The 20845-nt window shown below is 51.5% G+C and overlaps 1 protein-coding gene across 1 annotated transcript in view; it reads left to right on the top strand.

The window, feature by feature from the left end:
- The first annotated feature begins 10756 nt into the window (after window positions 1-10756).
- The window catches only part of LOC147116925 (E3 ubiquitin-protein ligase TRIM21-like), a 72081-nt gene continuing 61992 nt past the window's right edge, over window positions 10757-20845 (top strand). Inside the window, exon 1 of the mRNA XM_085987385.1 lies at window positions 10757-11308. Coding sequence (XP_085843511.1) covers window positions 10814-11308 — 495 coding nt within the window. The 5' untranslated portion in view covers window positions 10757-10813. The remainder of the gene's footprint in view (window positions 11309-20845) is intronic.

Raw genomic sequence — 20845 nt, 5'->3', positions numbered from 1 at the left:
AGAACCCTCCAACGGAGCGCAAGTATGAAACCCTCAAGGCGCGGTTGCTGTTTATCACCGATACCTTCTCCGGTCGTCGTTTTCTGTGCGACACCAGAGCGCAGTGCAGCATTTTACCTGCGTCCGCCCTCGATGTGCGGCCAATGGCGGAGCAATTCGGACCTTCGGCAGATGGCGAGTGCAGGTGTGTTTCGGGGGCCAACGTTTTCACTGGGAGTTTGTTACGGCTAAGGTTTCGCAACCCATTCTCGGTGCGGATTTCCTGTGCGCCAACAGCCTCCTGGTCGACGTGCAGAACCGGCGGTTGATCAACGCGGCAACTTTTCATAATATCCCTTGTTACCGCAGTAACACTACGTCACGCACCGTCGCCTGTGCTTTTCCGACTCCGGATGAGTTCGCTCGCCTGCTCGGCGAATTCCCCGACCTGACGAGACCCACGTTCTCCTCCACGGCCACGAAACATGGTGTGGAACACCACATCACCACCAACGGCCCCCCGGTCTACGCGCGGGCCCGGCGCCTGGAACCTGGCAAGCTGGCGGTCGCAAAAGCGGAGTTCGCGACCATGGAACGGTTAGGGATTATTCGCCAGTCGAATAGCCCCTGGTCTTCACCCCTCCACATCGTCCCCAAGCCTGGTGGCGGATGGCGGCCATGCGGCAACTATCGACGCCTAAACGACGCCACCACTCCTGATCGGTACCCGATCCCCCACATCCAGGATTTCTCCGCCCATTTGGCAGGGAACACTGTCTTCTCGAAAGTCGACCTCATCCGGGGCTACTACCAGGTCCCAGTTCATCCCCAAGACGTCCAGAAGACCGCAGTCATCACCCCATTCGGCCTTTTCGAGTTTTTACGAATGTCGTTTGGGTTAAAGAACGCCGCCCAGGCTTTCCAACGCCTGATGGACTCCGTGCTGCGGGACCTCAAGTTCCTCTTCGTCTACCTGGATGATATTTTCATTGCCAGTCCCACTAAAGAAGAACATATCTGTCATCTACGCACCCTTTATCGATGTCTCAGCCAACACGGCCTGATTATCAACCTGGCCAAGTGTCAGTTTGGCCTGCACCAAATTGATTTCCTGGGGCATTGCATCACTTCAGAGGGAGCGGTTCCTTTACAGGCGAAGGTAGAGGCGATGACATCCTTTCCACGCCCGCAAAACATTAAAGCCCTGCAGGAATTCCTAGGCATGGTAAACTTTTACCACCATTTTGTGCCTAAGGCAGCACTACTCATGCAGCCCCTGTACGAGGCCCTCAAGGGCAAGACTGGCAAGAATACGGTGGACTGGACGGATGACATGGCCCGAGCGTTCGCCGACACCTAAAGCGCCTTGGCCAACGCGACTATGCTGGCGCACCCGCTGCCAGGAGCCACCATCGCCCTCACCACCGACGCGTCAAACTACACAATCGGCATCGTGCAAGAGCAGTGGGTGAACGGGACGTGGCAGCTGTTGGCATTCTTCAGCCGTCAACTACGGCGGAACGAGAGAGCATATACTCGTTCCGCGCGACCGTCAATACGGTTCATTTAGACATTGATTACACCCTCATGGCAGCAGATCAAGCCTCAGACCCAGAAGTCCAAGCGTACAGAACGACCGTCACTGGCCTCCAGTTGGCCGACATCAAGTTCCATTCGGCAGGTACTACCAGGAGTTGCTCGCCCTTTTTCTGGCCATCCGCCATTTTCGCTTCCTCCTGGAAGGACGTCCCTTCACCGCTTTTGTGGACCATAAGCTGCTCACCTTCGCCATGGCCAAGACCGCCGAACCGTGGTCATCCCGACAGCAGCGGCAACTGACCTACATATCTGAATTCACCACGGATATACAGCACATGGTCGGTAAGGACAACCTGGTGGCCGACTGCCTCTCCCGCGCGACCGTCAATACGGTTCATTTAGACATCGATTACACCCTCATGGCAGCGGATCAAGCCTCAGACCCAGAAGTCCAAGCGTACAGAACGACCATCACTGGCCTCCAGTTGGCCGACATCAAGTTCCATTCGGCAGGTACTACGCTCTTGTGTGACGTCTCCGTACGGCACCCTCGCCCTGTCGTACCGGTTGTCTGATGCCGCAAAGTGTTCGACGCCATACATGGGTTGTCACACCCAGGAATGAAGGCCTCTCAGAAGCTGATGTCAGCGAAATTCGTATGGCACAGCATGCACAAGGATGTCCGCGACTGGACCAACACCTGCATGGTCTGCCAAAAGTACAGCGCCACATCAAAGCTCCGTTGGCCACCTTCACAGTTCCGGAGCGACGTTTTGACCATGTCATTGTGGACCTGGTGGGTCCACTCCCACCCTCCCATGGTTTTTCACACATCCTGACCATGGTTGACCGCACCACCAGATGGCCGGAGGCGGTTCCCCTATCATCCACTACTTCGGTGGATGTGGCCAGGGCGTTCATTTCCACCTGGGTCGCCCGTTTCGAAGTGCCCGCTGATATTTCTTCAGACAGGGGACCGCAGTTTTCCTCCGAACTCTGGAATGCAGTGGCCCAAGGACTCGGTGTCAAATTACACCGCACCACAGCCTACCACCCACAGGCGAATGGTCTCTGTGAACGTTTCCACCGGTCACTGAAAGCCGCCCTGAGGGCCAGCCTCCAGGACGCTGGATGGGCAGACAAGCTACCGTGGGTCCTGTTGGGCCTTTGCACGGCCCCCAAAGAAGACCTTCACTCTTCATCAGCGGAGCTGGTGTATGGTCAACCGCTGCGAGTCCCAGGGGATTTCCTACCAGCATCGACGAAGCCTTGGTCCGCGTCTGACCAGCTTACTAGTCACCAGGAGGTGGCCAGATGTTTCGCGCCGATGCCCACTTCGCACCACGGGCTGCAGAGGTCACACGTTCCCACGGAGTTTCACAAGGCGGAATACATCTTTATTCGCCATGATGCACATAGGGATCCACTCAAGGCCCGATATACTGGTCCCTTCCGCATGTTGGAGGCAGGGGACAAAACCTTCACTGTAGATGTCGGTGGTAAACCAGACCACATTTCAGTCGATCGCTTAAAGCCAGCACATCTGGACCTCGACCGCCCCGTCGAGACAGCACAACCACCGAGACGAGGTCGGCCACCCATCGCCGTTACAGCAGACCACGTGCAACCGCCCGCCAGACCGCCAGCCGCCCAACAGCCTCCGCCTCGAGAGTACAGGAGTTGTTCTGACAGGCTCGTCAGACCCCCTCACCGCTTGACTTTGTCCGTTAAAGCGAATTCTGGGGGGGCTCATGTGGCGGAGCCACTGAATGACTCTGGGCAACTGTATATAATTCCCTTTAACGATGTTCTAACACCAGCCTAAGCCTGTACCATTGTGTTAGACATTACTTTGTTTTGTATATAGTGTTTTGTATGTACGGGGCGTGGCCCCTTTAAGAGCACGGGAAAACGCGGGTAAATGTGATGACGTCATGTCGCAAACCACGTGACTGCCCAGGCAGTCCTCGTGGAATCTCCATCTTGTTAAGACCTGTTTTCATGGTTCTCCTGTATCGATCTCAACAAACTGTTGGAACTCGTTTAGTCTTACATTAAAGACCTGTTTGATTGATCTCCTGAGTTGACCTCAGTTATTAGTTAGGAATTCGTCAATTCCTACAGTAGACGAATTGATAAAGATTGATTGCTATGATTATTCAACAGCTCCATCATGCTCACTCCTTTCATTCATTCTCCTCTTAGCTGAGGTGAAATCATTCTCGTGGACTAAATTATTCTGTTATTGGTGAATTTATGCAAAAGCAGTGATCCAAGGCTGAGGTCCGCACACAATAGAATACATTTACTAAAATTAATGAGCATCGGGGTCTTTTAACCTTCAGTATCAAAGTTAACTGCACAACAGCAACTTGCCTTTAATGTAGTAAAACACCGAGCCAGGAAAGGAGATATTCGGGCAGGTGACCAAAAGCTTGGTCAAAGACATAGGTGTTAAGGAACGTCTTAAAGTGAGAGAGGTAGAGAGGTTTAAGGAGGGAATTCCAGAGCTTAGGGCCTTGGCAGCTGAACCATCACTAGGACCCAAGTAGTCAACCGATTCGGGGCTAGTGCTGAGCAGCAATAAAGATGAAGAATGTGGGGAGTGTTGTGTTTCCGCTCATACGTTACAAACTCAATCTGTGGCTCCTTATCAGAGTTGTGTGCGGGAGGAGACCAGTGTCAGCCCACTGTTGGGCCTGATAAATGTTTCATTGTGCTGTCAGATGCTGCTGGTCTTTCAGGGGCTCAGATAGTACCTCGGACCCAAAGTGTTACTTCGCCCAGCTTTATGCTGACTTCAGTGGAATGAAAGGCATTTGTTTTGTAATCAGAGCCTTGACCTCTCCATGTGAGGGTTAACACTGAACATTCCTGTCAGCGTTTAATGGGCGTCGTCTTCACAGCTGGGATCAGCAAATGGTTCTCATCATTTGTTCTCAAACGCAACACGGAGACATAAACGACACGGCTGCCTCCTTTAAGCGATCGGGTTACTCCCCTCGCCCCCACCCGCCGAAGGCAAGAGCACACTGAGGGAGCGGGAGAACATAAGAAATAGGAGCAGGAGTCGGCCATTTGGCCCCTCGAGCCTGCTCCGCCATTTGAGATCTGGTCTTGGCCTCAACTCCACTTCCCTGCCCGCTCCCCATAACCCTTGACTCCCTTATTGTTCAAAAATCTGTCCATCTCCACCTTAAATATATTCAATGACCCAGCCTCCACAGCTCTCTGGGGTAGAGAATTCCACAGATTTACGACCCTCTGAGAGAAGAAATTCCTCCTCATCTCCGTTTTAAATGGGCGACCCCTTATTCTGAAACTATGCCCCCTAGTTCTAGATTCCCCCATGAGGGGAAACATCCTCCCTGCATCCACCCTGTCAATCCCCCTCAGAATCTTATATGTTTCAATAAGATCCCCTCTCATTCTTCTAAACTCCAATGAGTATAGGCCCAACCTGCTCAACCTTTCGTCATAAGACAAACCCTTCAACTCAGGAATTAACCTCGTGAATCTTCTCTGAACTGCCTCCAATGCAAATATATCCCTACTTAAATAAGGAGACCAAAACTGTACGCAGTACTCCAGGTGTGGTCTCTCCAACGCCCTGTACAGTTGTAACAGGACTTCCCTACTTTTATACTCCATTCCCTTTGCAATAAAGGCCAACATTCCATTTTCCTTCCTAATTACTTGCTGTACTTGCATGCTAACTTTTTGTGTTTCATGTACAAGGCCCCCCAGATCCCTCTGTACTGCAGCATTTTGTAATCTCTCTCCATTTAAATAATAATTTGCTTTTTTATTTTTCCTACCAAAGTGGAGAACCTCACATTTCCCCACATTATACTCCATCTGCCAAATTTTTGCCCACTCACTTAACCTGTCTATATCCCTTTGCAGACTCTGTGTCCTCCTCACAACTTGGTCTCCCACCTATCTTTGTATCATCCGCAAATTTGGCTACAGTACACTTGGTCCCTTCATCTAAGTCATTAATATAGATTGTAAATAGTTGAGGCCCCAGCACTGATCCCTGCGGCACCCCACTAGTTACCGTTTGCCAACCTGAAAATGACCCATTTATCCCGACACTCTGTTTTGTGTTATTTAGCCAATCCTCTATCCATGCTAATATATTACCCCCAACTCCGTGAGCTCTTATCTTGTGCAGTAACCTTTTATGTGGCACCTTATCAAATGCCTTCTGGAAATCCAAATACATGACATCTACTGGTTCCCCTTTATCCACCCTGCTCGTTACATCCTCAAAGAACTCTAGCAAATTTGTCAAACATGATTTCCCTTTCATAAAACCATGCTGACTCTGCTTGGCTGTATTATGATTTTCTAAATGTCCTGCTACCACTTCCTTAATAATGGACTCCAGCATTTTCCCAATGACAGATGTTAGGCTAACTGGTCTATAGTTTCCTGCTTTCTGTCTCCCTCCTTTCTTGAATATGGGCGTTACATTTGCGGTTTTCCAATCCGCTGGGACCTCTCCAGAATCCAGGGAATTTTGGTAGGTTACAACCAATGCATCCACTATCTCTGCAGCCACCTCTTTTAAGACCCTAGGATGCAGGCCATCAGGTCCAGGGAACTTGTCCACCTTTAGTCCCATAAGTTTGCCGAGTACTTTTTCTCTAGTGATAGCGATTGTTTCAAGTTCCCCCCTCCCTGTAGCCCCTTGTTTATCTATTATTATTGGAATACTTTTAGTGTCTTCTACCGTGTAGACCAATACAAAATGTTTGTTCAAAGTCTCTGCCATTTCCCTGTTTCCCATTATTAATTCCCCAGTCTCATCCTCTAAGGGACCAATGTTTATCTGTTTGTTCTGATGAAGGGTCCCAGACCTGAAACGTTAACTCTGTTTCTCTCTCCACGGATGCTGTCTGGCCTGCTGAGGTGCCACACAAAAGATTATTGCTTAAGATAAAAAATCACGGGATTGGGGGTAATATTCTGGCATGGATAGAGGATTGGCTATCTAACAGAAGGCAGAGAGTTGGGATAAATGGTTCATTCTCAGACTGGCAATCAGTAACTAGTGGTGTTCCGCAGGGGTCAGTGCTGGGTCCCCAACTCTTTACAATCTATATTAACGATTTGGAGGAGGGGACCGAGTGTAACATATCAAAGTTTGCAGATGATACTAAGATGGGAGGGAAAGTAGTGAGTGAGGAGGACATAAAAAACCTGCAAGGGGACATCGACAGGCTAAGTAAGTGGGCAGAGATTTGGCAGATGGAATACAATACTGGAAAGTGTGATGTTATGCACTTTGGCAGGAAAAATCATAGAGCAAGTTATTATCTTAATGGCAAGAAACTGGAAAGTACTGAAGTACAAAGGGATCTGGGGGTCCTGGTGCACGAAACTCAAAAGGTTAGTATGCAGGTGCAGCAAGTGATTAAGAAGGCCAATGGAATGTTGGCTTTCATTGCTAGGGGGATAGAATATAAAAATAGGGAGGTATTGCTTCAGTTGTACAAGGTATTGGTGAGACCGCACCTGGAATACTGCGTACAGTTTTGGTGTCCATACTTAAGAAAGGACATACTTGCTCTCGAGTCAGTACAAAGAAGGTTCACTCGGTTAATCCTGGAGATGAGGGGATGGACATATGAGGAGAGGTTGAGTAGATTGGGACTCTACTCATTGGAGTTCAGAAGAATGAGAGGCGATCTTATTGAAACATATAAGATTGTGAAGGGGTTGGATCGGGTGGATGCGGGGAGGATGTTCCTGATGATGGGTGAAACTAGAACTAGGGGGCATAGCCTTAGAATAAGGGGCTGCTCTTTCAAAACTGAGATGAGGAGGAACTACTTCACTCAGAGGGTGGTAGGTCCATGGAATATGCTGTCCCAAAAAGCTGTAGAAGCTACATCATTACATAAATTTAAAACAGAAATAGACAGTTTCCTAGAAGTAAAGGGAATTAAGGGTTACGGGGAGCGGGCAGGAATTTGGACATGAGTCTAGGTTCGGATTGGTCATGGCCCTGTGGGTAGCGGAGCGGGCCCAGGGGCCGTGTAGCCTGATCCTGCTCCTATTTCGTGTGTCTAATTCTGTTAGATTCAGGAGATGGTCCTGTGACAGTGGATTGGCGGTTAGGATCAGATCAGCCATGATCTTATTGAATGGCGGAGCAGGCTCGAGGGGCCGATTGGCCTACTCCTGCTCCTATTTCTTATGTTCTTATGTTCTGTCAAATTAGGTAACCACACCTCCCCCCCCCTGACCCTGAACACGGGGGCCCCACAAGAATGTGTGCTGAGCCCCCTCCTCTACTCCCTCTTCACCCACGACTGTGTGGCTGTTCATGGTTCCAACAACATCATCAAGTTTGCGGATGATACCACGGTAGTAGGCCAGATCACCAACAACGATGAGTCAGCCTACAGGGAGGAGGTCCAGCATCTCGTGAAGTGGTGCGCCGATAACAACCTGGCCCTTAACATCAAGAAAACCAAAGAAATCATTGTGGACTTCAGGAAGTCTAAAGGCGGAAGTCATACCCCCATCCACATCAATGGGGCTGTGGTGGAAAGGGTGGACAGCTTTAAGTTCCTCGGAGTCCACATCACGGAAGACCTCTCCTGGTCCCTCAATACCTCCTCTCTGGTGAAGAAGGCCCAGCAGCGCCTATATTTCCTAAGGAGGCTGAAGGGATGTAACCTGTCACCCCTGATCCTCTCTAACTTTTACCGCTGCATAATAGAGAGCATCCTGACGAACTGTATCACAGTATGGTATGGCAGCTGTAGCTACTATGACCGGAAAGCCCTGCAGCGGGTAGTCAAAACTGCCCAACGCATTACCGGCACCCGGCTACCGACCATAGAGCACATATACCAGAAACGCTGTTTACGGAGGTCACGGTCCATCATCAAAGACCCTACCCACCCCAGCCACAGTCTGTTCGCCCTCCTGCCATCTGGGACACGCTACAGATGCACTCGCACCCGTATGACCAGATTTAGGAACAGCTTCTTTCCCAGGGCTGTCATCCTACTGAACTCCACAAATAAACTCTAAAGCCTGCACGTCTGCCAATGCACTTTATTATGGTTATGTTTATGTTAATGTATTACAAACCAAATGTATGTTGAATGTTTAAATGTCTTAATCTAAATGTAAACTCTCGGGAGCCGCAAGCCTACATTTCGTTGTACTGCACTTGTGCACTAACAATGACAATAAAGTTGATTTGATTTGATTTGATTATGTTTCCAGCATTTTCTGTTGTTATTTCAGGTTTCCAGCATCCGCAGTATTTTGCTATTGTATTAACGTTTACTTTAGTTACTCTCTTCCTTTTTATATACCTGTAGAAGCTCTTACTGTCTGTTTTTATATTTCTTGCTAGTTTACTCTCATAATCTATCTTCTCTCTCTTTATATTTTTTTAGTCGTCCTTTGCTGGTTTCTAAAAATTTCCAAATCCTCTGGCTTACCACTAATCTTCGCAATATTGTATACCTTTGTTTTCAATTTGATACCATCCTTAACTTTCTTAGTTAGCCACGGATGGTTCATTCTTCTCTTAGAGTCTTTCTTTCTCACTGGAATATATCTTTGCTGAGAATTATGAAATATCTCCTTAAATGTCTGCCACTGCTTATCTACCGTCTTACCCTTTAATCTATTTTCCCAGTCCAGGTTAGTTAACTCTGTCTTCATACCTTTGTAATTGCCTTTATTTAAGTTCAGGACACTAGTTTGCGACCCAAGTTTCTCACCTTCTAACTGAATTTGAAATTCTAACATGCTATGATCACTCTTCCCCAGAGGATCCTTTACTATGAGATCATTAATTAATCCTATCTCATTACACATTACCAGATCTAAAATAGCCTGCTCCCTGGTTGGTTCCACAATGTATTGTTCTAAGAAACCATCCCGAATACACTCTATGGACTCTTCCTCAAGGCTACCTTTGCCAATTTGATTTGTCCAATCTATATGAAGAGGAAGCCCTGTGTTCTAGACAACCTGACGCTCCACCTGTCACTGAGCGGGAAACCCCGGTTTTGATAGAGTAAATAAAGTGAAACTGTTTCCAGTGGCACGAGGGACGGTAACCAGAGGACACAGATTTAAGGCAAAAGAACCAGTGGCGATGAGGAGAATTTTCTTTACACAGCGAGTTGTTATGATCTGGAACGCACTGCCTGAAAGGGCGGTGGAAGCAGATTCAATAGTAACTTTCAAAAGGGAATTGGATAAATACTTGAAAAGGTAAAATTTGCAGAGCTATGGGGAAAGGACAGGGGAATGGGACTAATTGGATAGCTCTTTCAAAGAGCTGGCACAGGTAAGATGGGCTGAATGGCCTGCTTCTGTGCTGTGTCATTCTATGATTTTATGAATCTATATGGAGCCACTAATATGGTTACCTACTGATGCCCAGGTTGCGCGTCAGTTTGGGGATATAGCAGTCTTTCATACTCTGAGAGATGCAGCTGGATCAGGCTTAGTGGGGTGGGAAGGTGATGGAAGATCAGGCTATGCTGATTGATGCATCGGGTACTCTGTTTGATCAGTGAGCAGCACTTTGACAGCTCCTCCCATGCCCGTGACTGCCACCACCAAGAACAAAATCACAAAATTATACAGCACAGGAGGAGGCCATTCAGCCCATCATGCTTGCACTGAATCTTTGAAAGAGCTACCCAAGTAGTTCATAAATCTCCCCTTAACCATCTCTGCTTTAAGGAGAACAATCCCAGCTTCTCTAGTCTCTCCACGTAACTGAAGTCTCTCATCCCTGGTACCATTCTAGTAAATCTCCAGGGCCTTGCGTCCTTCCTAAAGTGTGGTGCCCAGAATTGGACATAATACTCCAGCTGAGGCCTAACCAATGTTTTACAAAAGCTTCCTTTCTTTTGTAGTCTATGCCTCTGTTTATGAAGCCCAGGATCCTGTATGCTTTTTTAACAGCTTTCTCAACCTGTCCTGCCACCTTTAAAGATTTGTGTAGGTACACCCCTAGGTCTCTCTGCTCCTGCCCCCCCCCCTTTAAAATTGTACTGGTCCCAGGGAGCCATTGTACACGGGAAGGGGAAGCTGTGAGATCGCAGTCTGGTCAATCTCCTGCAGAGCTGCTGCTGCAGCTTACGAAGGGTTAATCTCCAGCCAGAGCAAAGCTTGAGAAACTGTAACAACCGATCTTCAGTCCCTCCCAGTCAGTTGCTTGTAAGTCACTGCCCTTCCCCTGCTCTGGGCTGCACACTCTCTGCCGTGCTGCGTCTAACCTGTCTGCAAGGTTTAGGTGAGGATGGAGCGCAGGGTTCCATTCGAGGAGCTGACTTGTGTCGTGTGCCTCTTACCGTCCCCGGACGCTGTGCAGTTGCCCTGCGACCACAGCCTTTGCACAAAGTGTAGCGAGGATCTCCGGCCCCAGGCGACAGGCGAGGACGCGTTAGACTGCCCGCGGTGCAGCATCCCGTTCGCCCTCGAGCCCGATCTGGAACCGAGCCCCGGCCTGGGTGACCCGGACGAGCCAAAGCAACCGGAGGAGGTGGCTGCTGCGGACTCTGCCCCCACTGCCGACCTCCCCTCGGTTGGAGGAGGCCCACAGGAGGCCGGCGAAGATGACGCTCCCATCGAGGCCACCACCGATCTCACAGAGACACAGTGCCACGAGCATAAGGAGGTTCTGGAGTTTTACTGTGAAGATGATGGAGAATGTGTGTGTGGCGCCTGTACAATAACAGGCAGACACAAAACCCACACACTGATGAGCCTGGAGGTGGCACAAGTTGAATTTCAGGTGAGTGGCAGGAATGGAAATGATCAGATCAAGGTTTAAGGTTACAATACAAGACCTGCACACACCCCGAAATGGTCAAGAGCTCTACTTGTATAGTTAAACAACCTCGGTCAACAAGGGAAGTGAGAGATAGTATAAAATTATAGGAAAGGGCTTATACACATGTAAAGAATATTGGAGATCCTGCAGTCTGGGAGAGATATACAGAGCAGCATAGAAAATAGTAAGAGCTGCAAACAGGGAATATGAGAAAAAACTTGTGAGGGATATGAAGGACAACAGTAAAAGTGTTTAGAAGTATATTAAGAGAAAGAGGGTGGCTAAGGGTAATGTGGGCCTCTTAAAGACACACGCAGGTGATATTGTAATTGAAAATAAGGAAGTGGCAGACTTGCTAAATAATTACTTTGTAATTATTCACAAAAGGAGAGGATAAAGTGCCAGAGATTCAAGGGCAAATAGAATTAAATCAAGGGGAGGAACTAACTAGATTTAATATAAGTAAAATAATGATAATGGAGAAACTAATGGGATTGAAGATTGACAAATCTCCAGGACCTGATGGGTTTCCACCCCAGGACATTAAAAGAAGCCAGTGAGCAAACTGTTGATGGGTTAGTCATGATCTTCCAAAACTCTCTTGATTCAGGAATTGCCCCCTTGGATTGGAAAATTGCCAATGTCACTCCATCATTTAAGGAGGATGGGAGAGAGAAACTAGGACATTATAGAACGATTAGTCTAACGTCAGTTGTTATTAGAATCTGTTATTAGGGACAGAGTAACTGAGCACTTGGACAAGTACGGATTGATTAGAGCGAGCCAGCATGGATTTGTAAAGGGTAAGTCATGTCTAACTAACCTAGTTGAATTTTTTGAGGAGGTTACTAATGTGGTAGATAACGGAGTGTCTATGGATGTTATTTATATGGACTTCCAGAAGGCATTCGATAAGGTTTCACATAAGAGATGGTTAGCAAAAATGAAAGTGTATGAAATTGGAGGCAACCTCTTGACATGTAGAGTATTGGCTAGGAGGTAGGAGAGAGGGTAGGGGTACTGGGTATTACTCAAATTGTCAGGATGTGACTAGTGGTGTCCCCAAGGATCTGTTCTGAGGCACAGCTTTTCACTATATATTTATAAATGACTTAGATGATTGGTTGGTGAGTATTTCTTTTATTACAAGCTTAAATTCTGCGGTTTATATTTTCTTGGGTCTCTGTGGTGTAGTGGGGACAGTTTTTAAATAAGCGCCCTAGAGTATATCTTTAACTGGTGGTATTGAATTAATTTAAACTAATTAAAGGGGTAAGTCATGCCAGGAGAGCCCAGCCCCGTGTTATGCTCCTCTTGCTCTATGTGGGAATTCAGGGATGCTGCCAGTGTCCCTGATGACCATGTGTGCCAGAAATGCATCCAGCTGCAGCTACTAACAGGCCGTATTGAGGCGCTGGAGCTGCGGATGGATGGGTTGTGGAGCATTCACGATGCTGAGAGGGTCGTGGATTACACGTTTGATGAGTTGGTCACGCCGCAGGGTAGGGCTGCACAGGCAGGAGGGAAATGGGTGACAACCAGGCGGAGCAGTAGAAGCAGGCAGGTAGTGCAGGAGACCCCTGTGGCCATCCCCCTTTCAAACAGGTATACCAATTTGGATACTGTTGAGGGGGGCGACTCACCAGGGGAAGGCAGCAGCAGCCAACTTCCTGGCACCGGGGGTGTTGCTGCTGCTCAGGAAGGGAGGAAAAAGAGTGGGAGAGCAATAGTGGTAGGGGATTCTATCGTAAGGGGAACAGATAGGCGTTTCTGTGGCCATAGACGTGACTCCAGGATGGTTTGTTGCCTCCCTGGTGCCAGGGTCAAGGACGTCACTGAACGGCTGCAGGGCATTCTGAAGGGGGAGGGTGAACAGGCAGAGGTCGTGGTTCACATTGGGACCAACGACATAGGTAGGAAGAGGGATGAGGTCCTGCAACAAGAATTTAGGGAGCTAAGTAGCAGATTAAAGAGCAGGACCTCAAAGGTTGTAATCTCTGGATTACTCCCGGTGCCACATGCTAGTGAGTATAGGAATAGGAGGATAGAGCAGATGAATGCGTGGCTAAAGAGTTGGTGCAGGAGGGAGGGCTTTAGTTTCCTGGATCACTGGGCCTGCTTCTGGGAAAGGTGGGACTTGTACAAGTCGGACGGGTTGCACCTGAAACAGAGCGGGATAAATATCCTTGTGGGGAGGTTTGCTAGCACCGTTCGGGGGGGTTTAAACTAAAATGGCAGGGGGTTGGGAACCTGAGCAGGGAGACAGAGGAAAGGAAAACAGGGATAAAAGCAAAAGATAGGAAGGAGAAAAACAAAAGTGGCAGTCAGAGAAATCAACGGTTTAAATCAAACGTGGCCACAGTAAATAATAATTCTAATAGGTCTAAGAGCGTTAAAAAAACAAGCCTGAAGGCTTTGTGTCTTAATGCGAGGAGCATTTGTAATAAGGTGGATGAATTGGCTGCGCAAATAGAGGTAAACGAATACGATTTGGTTGGGATTACAGAAACGTGGCTCAAGGATGGCCAAGACTGGGAACTCAACATCCAGGGGTATTCGATATTCAGGAAAGATAGGCGAAAAGGAAAGGGAGGTGGGGTAGCATTACTGGTTAAAGAAGGGATTAATACAATTGTAATGAAGGATATTAGCTCTGATGATATGGAATCTGTATGGGTAGAATTGAGAAATACTAAGGGGAAAAAAACATTAGTGGGAGTGGTATATAGACCTCCAAACAGTAAGGTGGAGGTTGGGGATGGCATTAAAAGGGAAATTAAAGAAGCGTGCAATAAGGGCACAGCAGTCATCATGGGTGACTTTAACCTACATATAGATTGGGCCAACCAAATTAGTAACAATACTGTGGAGGAGGAATTCCTGGAGTGTTTACGGGATGGTTTCCTGGACCAATATGTCGAGGAACCAACCAGAGATCAGGCCATCTTAGACTGGGTATTATGCAACGAGAAAGGATTAATTAGCAATCTTGTTGTACGAGGCCCCTTGGGTCAGAGCGATCATAATATGATCGAATTCTTCATTAAGATGGAGAATGAAGTAGTTGACTCAGAGACAAGGGTCCTCAATTTAAATAAAGGAAACTACGATGGTCTGAGGAGCGAGTTGGGTAGGATTGAGTGGGGAATGGCGCTCAAAGGGTTGATGGTGGATAGGCAATGGCAAACATTCAAAGACCGAATGGATGAGCTACAGAATTTGTTCATCCCAGTTTGGCGTAAAAATAAAACAAAAAAGGTGACTCAACCGTGGCTAACAAGGGAAATTAGGGATAGCATAAGATCCAAGGAGAGGACATATAAATTGGCTAGAAAAAGCAATAATCCTGAGGATTGGGAGCAGTTTAGGAGTCAACAAAGGAGGACAAAGGGATTAATTAAGAAAGGGAAAATAGAATATGAGAGTAAGTTTGCAGGGAACATAAAAACTGACTGTAAAAGCTTTTATAGATATGTGAAGAGAAAAAGATTAGTGAAGTCAAGCGTAGGTCCCTTACAGTCAGAATCAGGGGAATTTATAATGGGAAACAAGGAAATGGCAGACCAACTAAATGCATACTTTGGTTCTGTCTTCACAAAGGAGGACACAAATAACCTCCCAGAGATGCCGGGGAACATAGGGTCTGATGAAAGAGAGGAACTGAAAGAAATCAGTATTTGTAGGAAAATGGTGTTAGGAAAATTGATGGGACTGAAGGCCGATAAATTCCCAGGGCCTGATGGTCTACATCCCAGGGTACTTAAGGAAGTGGCCCTAGAGATAGTAGATGCATTACTGATCATCTTCCAGAACTCGATAGACTCTGGAACTGTACCCATGGATTGGAGGGTAGCTAATGTTACCCCACTATTCAAAAAAGGTGGTAGAGAAAAAGCGGGGAATTATAGACCGGTAAGCCTGACATCAGTAGTGGGGAAAATGCTAGAGTCTATTATAAAAGATGTAATAGCAGAGCACTTGGAAAGCAGTGACAGGATCGGACAAAGTCAACATGGATTTACAAAAGGTAAATCATGCTTGACTAATCTACTGGAATTTTTTGAGGATGTAACTGGTAAAATAGATAAGGGAGAACCAGTGGATGTGGTGTATTTGGACTTTCAGAAGGCTTTCGATAAGGTCCCACACAAGAGATTAGCGTGCAAAATTAAGGCACATGGGATTGGGGGCAAGGTATTGACTTGGATAGAGAACTGGTTGGCGGACAGAAAGCAAAAAGTTGGAATAAACGGGTCGTTTTCTGAGTGGCAGGCAGTGACTAGTGGGGTACCGCAAGGATCGGTCCTAGGACCCCAGCTGTTCACAATATATATTAATGATCTCGACGAGGGAATTGGATGTAATATCTCCAAATTTGCAGACGACACAAAGCTGGGCGGGAGGGTAAGCTGCGAGGAGGATGTCGGGAAACTCCAGTACAATTTGGACAGGTTGGGTGACTGGGCAGAAACATGGCAAATGCACTATAATGTGGATAAATGTGAGGTTATCCACTTTGGTGGCAAAAACAGGAAGGCAGACTATTATTTGAATGGCAATAGATTGGGAGAAGGGGAAGTGCAAAGAGACCTGGGTGTCCTTGTGCACCAGTCGCTGAAGGTAAGCATGCAGGTGCAGCAGGCGGTTAAGAAGGCAAATGGGATGTTGGCCTTCGTAGCAAGAGGGTTCGAGTACAGGAACAAGGATGTCTTGCTACAGTTGTACAGGGCCTTGGTGAGACCGCACCTTGAGTATTGTGTGCAGTTTTGGTCACCATACCTGAGGAAGGACGTTCTTGCCATGGAGGGAGTGCAGCGAAGATTCACCAGGCTGATACCTGGGATGGCAGGAATGACGTATGAGGAGAGATTGTGTCGATTGGGCTTATACTCACTGGAGTTTAGAAGATTGAGAGGGGATCTCATCGAAACCTATAAAATTCTGTCAGGTCTGGACAGACTAGATGCAGGAAGGCTGTTTCTGATGGCCGGGGAGTCCAGAACCAGGGGTCATAGTCTAAGGATAAGGGGTAAGCCATTTAGGACTGAAATGAGGAGGAATTTCTTCACCCAGAGAGTGGTGAACCTGTGGAATTCTCTGCCACAGAGGGCGGTGGAGGCCAGTTCATTAAATATATTCAAGAAAGAGTTGGATATGTTTCTTGAGGCTGAAGGGATCAAGGGATATGGGGAAAAGGCAGGGACAGGGTACTGAATTTGGATGATCAGCCATGATCACATTGAATGGCGGAGCAGGCTCGAAGGGCCGAATGGCCTACTCCTGCTCCTATCTTCTATGTTTCTATGTTTCTATGAAGGAATAGAGAGCCCTATATCCAAGTTTGCTGACAACACTAAGGTGGCACAATAAATAGTGTAGATGGAGCAGAAAGTTGCAAAGGGACATTGATAGATTAAGTGAGTGAGCAAAACTGTGGCAGATGGAATTCAAGGTGGGGAAGTGTGAGGTCACCCAGTTTGGACCTTAGATCAGAGTATTTTCTAAATGGTGCGAAGTTAGGAGCTGTGGATGAGCAGAGAGAACTAGGAGTCCGAGTACAGAAATCACGAAAAGCAAGTGGACAGGAACAAAAAAAATTAAAAGACTAACAGAATGCTGGCCTTTAACTCGAGGGGGCTGGAAATAAAAAGGGGTAGAGGTTATGTTACAGTTATATAAGGCTCTGGTTTGACCCCATCTGGAGCACTGCGTTTAGTTCTGGGCAGTCCACCTCAGGAAGGATATATTGGTTTTGGAGGGAGTGCAGCACGGATTCACCAGCATGATACCAGGGCTAAAAGGGTTAAATTATGAGAAAAGCTTGCATAGACTAGACTTGTATTCCCTCGAGTATAGAAGATTAAATGGTGATCTAAGTGAGGTGTTTAAGATGATTAAAGGATTTGATAGGTTAGAGAGAGAGAAACTATTTCACACCAAGGGTAGTGGAAATCGGGAAAACTCTCTCCCAAAAACTGTGGAGGCTGGGGGTCAATTTAAAATTTCAAAGCTGAGATTGATAGAGTTTTGTTAGGTAAGGGATTAAGGCTTACGGATCCAAGGCGGGTAAATGGATTTAAGTTACAGATCAGCAGTGATCTAACTGAAAGGCAGAACAGGCTCGATGGGCTGAATGGCCTCCTCCTGTTCCTGTGTCACTGATGTGATTGAGATGGTGCGGATTGAGTCTGTTCCTGCTGGGCTGTGCTGAGGTCACTGCCATTCGATTGTTTCCTCCTTCTCGCTGTGGTGAAGCCGAGAGGACATGGCTGCCTGTCCTCTCGGCTTCACCACAGCGAGAAGGAGGAAACAACCCCAGGACACCCACCCCCCAACCCTGGGACACACACCCCCCCAACCCTGGGACACACACCCCCCCAAACCCCGGGACACCCAACCCCCAACCCCGGGACACCAACCCCCAACCCCGGGACACCAACCCCCCAACCCTGGGACACCCACCCCCCCAACCCTGGGACACACACCCCCCCAACCCCGGGACACCCACCCCCTCAACCCCGTGACACACACCCCCCCAACCCCGGGACACCCACCCCCCAACCCCGTGACACCCGCCCCCCAACCCTGGGACACCCACCCCCCCAACCCTGGGACACACACCCCCCCCAACCCTGGGACACCCACCCCCCAACCCCGGGACACCCACCCCCTCAACCCCGGGACACCCACCCCCCCCAACCCCGGGACACCCAACCCCCAACCCCGGGACACCCAACCCCCAACCCCGGGACACCCACCCCCCCCCAACCCCGGGACACCCAACCCCCAACCCCGGGACACCCACCCCCCCCAACCCCGGGACACCCAACCCCCAACCCCAGGACACACAGCCCCCCAACCCCGGGACACCCACCCCCCAACCCCAGGACACACACCCCCTCAACCCCGGGACACCCAGCCCCCCAACCCTGGGACACACACCCCCCCAACCCCGGGACACCCACCCCCTCAACCCCGTGACACACACCCCCCCAACCCCGGGACACCCACCCCCCAACCCCGTGACACCCGCCCCCCAACCCTGGGACACCCACCCCCCCAACCCTGGGACACACACCCCCCCAACCCTGGGACACCCACCCCCCAACCCCGGGACACCCACCCCCTCAACCCCGGGACACCCACCCCCCCCAACCCCGGGACACCCAACCCCCAACCCCGGGACACCCAACCCCCAACCCCGGGACACCCACCCCCCCCAACCCCGGGACACCCAACCCCCAACCCCGGGACACCCACCCCCCCCAACCCCGGGACACCCAACCCCCAACCCCCAACCCCAGGACACACAGCCCCCCAACCCCGGGACACCCACCCCCCAACCCCAGGACACACACCCCCTCAACCCCGGGACACCCAGCCCCCAACCCCGGGACACACCCCCCCCAACCCTGGGACACCCACCCCCCCAACCCCGGGACACCCACCCCCCAACCCCAGGACACACACCCCCTCAACCCCGGGACACCCACCCCCCAACCCCAGGACACCCACCCCCCCAACCCTGGGACACCCACCCCCCAACCCCAGGACACACCCCCCCGCAACCCTGGGACACCCACCCCCCAACCCCGGGACACACACCCCCTCAACCCTGGGACACCCACCCCCCAACCCCGGGACACCCACCCCCTCAACCCCGGGACACCCACCCCCCAACCCCGGGACACCCACCCCCCCAACCCCGGGACACCCAACCCCCAACCCCAGGACACCCACCCCCCAACCCCGGGACACCCACCCCCTCAACCCCGGGACACCCAACCCCCAACCCCAGGACACCCACCCCCCCAACCCCGGGACACACCCACCCCCCAACCCCAGGACACCCACCCCCCCAACCCTGGGACACCCACCCCCCAACCCCGGGACACCCACCCCCCCAACCCCGGGACACCCACCCCCCCAAACCCCAGGACACCCACCCCCCCAAACCCCGTGACACCCACCCCCCAACCCCGGGACACACACCCCCCCAACCCCGGGACACACACCCCCCAAACCCTGGGACACCCACCCCCCAACCCCGTGACACCCACCCCCCAACCCTGGGACACCCACCCCCCCAAACCCCGTGACACCCACCCCCCAACCCCGGGACACACACCCCCCCAACCCCGGGACACACACCCCCCCAACCCCGTGACACCCACCCCCCAACCCTGGGACACCCACCCCCCAACCCCGGGACACACACCCCCCAACCCTGGGACACCCACCCCCCAACCCCGGGACACCCAACCCCCAACCCCAGGACACCCACCCCCTCAACCCCGGGACACCCACCTCCCCAACCCCGTGACACCCAACCCCCAACCCCAGGACACACACCCCCTCAACCCCGGGACACCCAGCCCCCCCAACCCCGGGACACCCAACCCCCAACCCCAGGACACCCACCCCCTCAACCCCGGGACACCCAACCCCCCCAACCCTGGGACACCCACCCCCCAACCCCGGGACACCCACCCCCCCAACCCCGGGACACACACCCCCCCAACCCCGGGACACCCAACCCCCAACCCCAGGACACCCACCCCCTCAACCCCGGGACACCCAACCCCCCCAACCCTGGGACACCCACCCCCCAACCCCGGGACACACACCCCCCAACCCCGGGACACCCACCCCCTCAACCCCGGGACACCCAACCCCCAAACCCCAGGACACCCACCCCCCCCCAACCCCAAACCACGGGACACCCACCCCCCCATCCCCCCAACCCCGGGACACACACCCCCCCAACCCCGGGACACCCACCCCCCAACCCTGGGACACACACCCCCCCAACCCCGGGACACCCACCCCCCCAACCCCGGGACACCCACCCCCCAACCCTGGGACACACACCCCCCCAACCCCGGGACACCCACCCCCCAACCCCGGGACACCCACCCCCCCAACCCTGGGACACCCACTCCCCAACCCCAGGACACCCACCCCCCCAACCCCGGGACACACACCCCCCCAACCCTGGGACACCCACCCCCCAACCCCGGGACACCCACCCCCCCAACCCTGGGACACCCACTCCCCAACCCCAGGACACCCACCCCCCCAACCCCGGGACACACACCCCCCCAACCCCAGGACACCCACCCCCCCAACCCCGGGACACACACCCCCCCAACCCCAGGACACCCACCCCCCCAACCCCGGGACACACACCCCCCCAACCCTGGGACACCCACCCCCCCAAACCCCGGGACACCCACCCCCTCAACCCCGGGACACCCAACCCCCAACCCCAGGACACCCACCCCCCCAACCCCGGGACACACACCCCCCCAACCCTGGGACACCCACCCCCCAACCCCGGGACACCCACCCCCTCAACCCCGGGACACCCAACCCCCAACCCCAGGACACCCACCCCCCCAACCCCGGGACACACACCCCCCCAACCCTGGGACACCCACCCCCCAACCCCGGGACACCCACCCCCCCAACCCCGGGACACCCACCCCCCCAAACCCC

The sequence above is a fragment of the Somniosus microcephalus genome, chromosome 5 (genome assembly GCF_052327205.1).
Source record: "Somniosus microcephalus isolate GS21.2 chromosome 5, FLI_Smic_1.0, whole genome shotgun sequence".
In the NCBI taxonomy this organism is placed as follows: domain Eukaryota; kingdom Metazoa; phylum Chordata; class Chondrichthyes; order Squaliformes; family Somniosidae; genus Somniosus; species Somniosus microcephalus.
Note: the sequence above shows the minus strand (reverse complement) of the source record. Positions and strands in the feature narration are given on the sequence as shown.